The sequence below is a fragment of the Talpa occidentalis genome, unplaced genomic scaffold (genome assembly GCF_014898055.3).
Source record: "Talpa occidentalis isolate TD23 unplaced genomic scaffold, MPIMG_talOcc4v2.1 talOcc4.3, whole genome shotgun sequence".
In the NCBI taxonomy this organism is placed as follows: domain Eukaryota; kingdom Metazoa; phylum Chordata; class Mammalia; order Eulipotyphla; family Talpidae; genus Talpa; species Talpa occidentalis.
This window is the reverse complement of record NW_023603184.1, coordinates 147118473-147123616: the sequence shown is the minus strand read 5'-3', so window position 1 is coordinate 147123616 and position 5144 is coordinate 147118473. Positions and strand designations below refer to the sequence as shown.

The 5144-nt window shown below is 62.8% G+C and overlaps 1 protein-coding gene across 1 annotated transcript; it reads left to right on the top strand.

Moving 5' to 3' along the window:
• Positions 1-302: 302 nt before the first annotated feature.
• On the top strand, positions 303-4482 carry NPPC (natriuretic peptide C). Its single transcript, XM_037521926.2, is given in 4 exon segments — positions 303-392; positions 879-957; positions 960-1188; positions 4047-4482. Coding segments are annotated over 3 exon segments (378 nt in total). The 3' UTR covers positions 1169-1188; positions 4047-4482.
• The last annotated feature ends 662 nt before the right edge of the window (positions 4483-5144 follow it).

Below are 5144 nucleotides of genomic sequence, written 5' to 3'. Positions count from 1 at the left end.
CTCAGGGGTGCGATGAGGATGGGAGCTGAGACGGAGCCCCCGAAGGGCCCCTTTCAGGCGCCCGGCGCGCGTGCCATTGGCTCGGACGCGCGGGTGGGCGGGGGCATGACATCAGCGGCAGGTTGGGTTATAAAGGCGCGAGCGGAGCGGCGGGCTCAGAGCGCACCCAGCCGGCGCCGCGCAGCACCGGGACCCGCGCCCGCCCCGCACCCGGCCAGCCTGCTCCTCGCCCGCCTCCGGGTCCGCCCCGGCTCCGCGCGCTCCCGCTGCAGCCGGCCCGCGGCCCTCGCCCCGCCGGCACCATGCACCTCTCCCAGCTGCTGGCCTGCGCCCTGCTGCTCACGCTGCTCTCGCCCCGGGCCTCCGAAGCCAAGCCCGGGGCGCCACCGAAGGTGGGTGCTGTCGCGGGGCCGCCGGGACTGACAGGCTCCGGGAGGGCCGGGGTGGGTGGGGGGCGGCCAGGAGGAGGCGGGGTGCTGGAGAGAGCAGAGAGGGTGGGAAAGCTGCCGTCTCCCCTAGATGTGCGCGGGTGAGAGTCGGGAGTCCTCGAAGTCCGGACCTGGGGTCCACGTCCCCGGCCTCGGCGGCCGTCCAGAGGCGCAGCCCCCGGCCCGGGGAGGCCAGCCTGGCGCGGGCAAGGCAGGCAGAGCCGGGCGCCCGGGAGGAGGGGACGGCGGGGGCGCGTGGCAGGTGGATGCCCGGCCGGACTCGCCGGCAGCTGCGGCCGCGGCTCGGGTCTCGGAAGGGACGGACCGCGCTGGCGGCGCGTCCAGCGGGAGCGTCAGGGACCCCGCCCGCGCCCCGCGCCCCGCGCCCCGCGCCCCGCGCCCCGCGCCCCGCCGTGCGCGCCTCACCTGCCGCCTCTTCTTCTCCGACAGGTCCCGCGAACTCCGCCCGGGGAGGAGCTGGCGGAGCCCCAGGCTGCGGGCGGCGGGCCGAAGAGGGGCGACAAGGCGCCCGGGGCGGCGGCGCCAACCTCAAGGGCGACCGGTCGCGGCTGCTCCGGGACCTGCGCGTGGACACCAAGTCGCGCGCGGCCTGGGCCCGCCTCCTGCACGAGCACCCCAGCGCGCGCAAGTACAAAGGCGGCAACAAGAAGGGTTTGTCCAAGGGCTGCTTCGGCCTCAAGCTGGACCGGATCGGCTCCATGAGCGGCCTGGGATGCTAGTGCGGCGACCCCTGGCGGCGGTGAGTGCCCCGCGCCCCGCGCCCCGCGCCCCCCGCCCGAGCCCGTCCCGAACCCCCGCGGGCGGGCGAGAGGATCCCCCCGTCCTCTGGCGCTGGACCGTCTCACCTCCCTGCCTCCCCCGGGGGAGAGGACTGGCAACCCGGCCACAAGAGTGTGCGCCCCGGGGGCTTGCCCCGAACCCCCATTTATCATCCCATTTTACAGAGGGAGGAAGTGGGGAGGAAGGATTAAGCGGTCAGAAGAACTTTGGCGAGGTCAGAAATGGCCCCGCCCAGATCGCGGCCCTGGAGAACCCAGACAGGCTTGGTGGAGGCCCGCCTTCCCCCAAGCCACCGGCACCCAGCAGCTCTAGCCCCGATTCGGCCATTGAGGGGGTTGGGGGCGGTTGGGGGGTTGGGGGGTTTGCGGGAGCAGAGAGGACCGCACAAGCGCTCGGCGAGGGTAAGTTGATCCGCCAGCCACTGCATCCTGGAGCCCAGCAGGCCGAGGTCAGGGCCCCCGCTGGGGGTCTTTCCCCCTGAGGCAGGACAGGCCTGGAGAAGTACCTGCCCCCGAAGGGCAGAGACTAGAGCTCTTGACATCACAGGGAGCTCTTTGCCCCAGGCGTTCTCATGCCCCTTCTCTAAAGCCTGCTCCGGTCAACTGGCCTGTCCAGGGTCCTGATGCTGCGGCGGCCGTGGACTTCGGGGCTGGGCCTCCGTGGTAACCAAGGGAAAGACACTCCCGTGAATCTTCATTTTTACTCCAACCTGGAACTCAGCCTGCCCCAAACTGCATGCCTCCTGCCCTCCGCCTGCATCATGCCCGGGCTCCCTTTCTGGCGTGGCTGCCTCGCCCTGTGTCAGGGCTAGAACCCCTGTGCGCCTCCTGCCCTGCCAGGTACCACGTCCTGACAATGTCCTGCTGCAAAGTCCTCGCCTCCTCTCCTTCCCTCCTCTCCATTCCTGCTGCCTCAGTGGCACCAAGGAGAAAACACCATCCCAACCTGTGACAACGACATTCAAACGCTTTAGCACCTGACCCCTACTGGTTTCCAGCTCTGCCGGCTGCCATTCCCAGTCCGCAGCCTGCCCGACCCGCTCCAGGCCCCGGGAAGCGGCTCTCTCACCCAAAATGTTTGATCGGTGTCCACCACGGGGACTCAGGTGTCCCCAGAGGGCACCCCTCCTTTGACAGTCTCTAGCGAGGTGCCTAAGCCCATTTACAGCACAGAACGCTTCTGCCCCTGAACTACAGTTGCTTGTGAACCTGTTCACCTGCCCAAATAACTCATGAGCAACGAGAGAGCCGGACACCCAGGCTAAGGTGACCTGGGACCGGCAGCAGCCCCAAAGGGGCTCGTAAAAATGTTTGTCAATAACCAGAGAAACCTGCCCGCCCGGCTCAGGGGTGCGGCTGTCCTGCCCGCCCTTGCGCAGTCTGCAGCTGGGCTGGCTGTGTGCGCTCCCCATTTCTGCGGCGACTCCCAGGTCTTGCCTCACCCCTGCGCAGGGAGAAAAGTGATTCAGGGGCCTGGTGGCGGCCACTGTCGCGGCTCCGCCGTCTTCTCTCCTGTCTAAACAGTGCAGAGATGAGCCACTGGCCTCAGAGTCTGAGTCTGAGGCTGGCACACCAAGCCCAAACTTTAGGAGTTAAAGCAGCCGGCTTTCGACAGGGCAGAGCCTGGCATGCGGGTCCCCATGGGCTCCTGGTCCTCAGGTGTGGCTGGCTCTGGGAGCAGGTGAGGGTGATGGTCCAGGGGGCCGTGATGGTGGCGGGAAGGAGGAATCCCTGAGCTCCTCGGGTCCTTGACCAGGGAAGCGCATCAACCTCCTGGAAGTTCTGTCTTTTAGCTCAACACCCACCACCAGCCCCCTTAGCCCTCTTAACCCATGCCCAGTGAGACAGCAACACCTCCTCCCTGGTGCCACCTCGGAGGGCATGTCGTGGTCTAGGATGAAAGGAGAAAGACAGCTCAGCCCGTTCACAGTGGTGGAAACCCGCCCGCGGCCCGGGCCCTTCTTGCGCGGCGATGACCTGGTTCTAAGCAGCCGCCGTAATGACCGCCGCTGAGGGCGACGGGTCTTGATTATAAAATGCTAATGACAGAGGCAAGAGGCTGAGGCCTGAGTGAACGCCTTGCCCAAAGACCAGGGTATGGCCAGGGAAGGGAGCCGGGGGCGTTCTCCCTGGGGCTCTGCATGTGCTGTCTGCTGGCAGGAAGGTTTCCTCACACCCCAGAGCGCCCGCACCCCCCTCAGCAGGGACGGGGTACCCACCTCCCTCATGGCTCCAATAACTCAACCCGGCCACCCAGCCCAGCCATTCATTTCCCCGGAGCTGGGGTGAACCCCCATTTCCTCTGCTGCAGAAGGGGACCTTTCCCCAGACGGAGGCAGCCAGAGCAGGAAGTGCCACTGACCGAGTGGCCGCGGTGACCCAGCCACCACCGATGCCCAGCCCGTGGCCCCCTGGGAGGTGGCTATTATCCCATTTTATGGGTGAGGAAAGAGGTACTCACGGCCACCCAAGGGCCTTCCAGGAAGCCAATGTCCCGGGCGCTGGACCCACAATTCCCGACTCCTCAGGTATTTCTCTCGCCCTCCCTCCAGCCTCGCCAGACGGCAAAGCCCAGGCGGCCGCCCGAGGGCTCGTGTGGAGAAAACCCGTCCTCTTACCCTCACTGCCCTCGCCAGACGCCGAGGCCCGCAGGAGCGCGCTGAAGGCTGGGCGGGACGTTCCTGCTGCAGGAGGCTGCGGGCTCTAGGGCAGGGGCGGAGGGGTCCTGCCCCCGCTGGAGGTTCTCGAGCGGCCGCTCAGATGCAGGGCCTCAGCGAAGGGGCCAGGACTGAGCGGCCCGTGTTTCCTCTCGTTTCAGGATTGGAACTTGCTGCGCTTCGCTGAGGTCATCCTTGGTCATCAGCCTCCGGCATCTGGAAGCGCCTCCAGCGCTATGTGGCTTTGACATTTCTTTTTTTTTTTCCTGGTACTGGGAATACACAACACCAGCTGTTTATTATTATTTGGGGAGGGGGGGTATGATGTTATTGTTTGTTGTTTTTTTTTTTGAAAATGAAAAATAAAAAGTTATATATTATATATATATTATATACATGAAGCCCGCACCTACACGACGTGATGACAAGGGACAGTTTTTAAGAGACTGACAAAACCAGCTGTAAGACGTTGCTGTTTGTAAATTCATGTCATGCATAAATGTATTTATGTTGTAAAGCTATTTATATTGTTTATAAAGAGATATTTATAAAAATTTTATTTATGTAACTAAATGAAAGAAGTCAACCATTGTAATGTTTTTGTCTTAACTAGTTGAAAATGTAAAAAAAAAAATCATTCCGTGAATATCCTGAAAACTGTCTTTCTTGACTCTGCATTTGTTTTTAGGAATTAGTCTGAGGAAGAGGGTGGCTGTCAAGACAAGGCTTTGGCCTCTAAGCAGATTTTACAGCCAGGCCCCAATTCTGGATTTATTCTATCAGAATCTCCCAGACAGTGTGCTAAAAGTACAGGTTTCTGCCCCCCACCCCACCCCACCCCAGCCCTCTCCCCACCTACTGAATCTGTCTCTGAGGAGAGGTGGGTCCTGCCCCCGGCAACTTGGAAGGCTCACTCCGCAGGAGGCTCGTCCCGAGTGGACAGCAGGGCGGTCAGATGTTCTGAATTCAGTTAAAATTGCATTTAGCTGACTGAGGGTCCTTCAATTCCTCTCCACCTTTTCTGATGCGAGGAGGAGGAGACGGCTGGAAACCTCCCTTGTGTTTGGAGAAGGACCCCAGGAGGCTTCTGTGCACCTTGCAGGATCGGATGGGTCAGGTCACCTCAGGACTAGTAGCAACTCCATGCTCAGGCTTGTGGGGTGGGGGGAAAGCGTCTGTGCCTCCTGGCCAGTGTCACCGTCAAACTGACCCTTGAAAGCCTCCGAGAGAAAGACAGGGCGACGCTGGCTTCTGTTTGC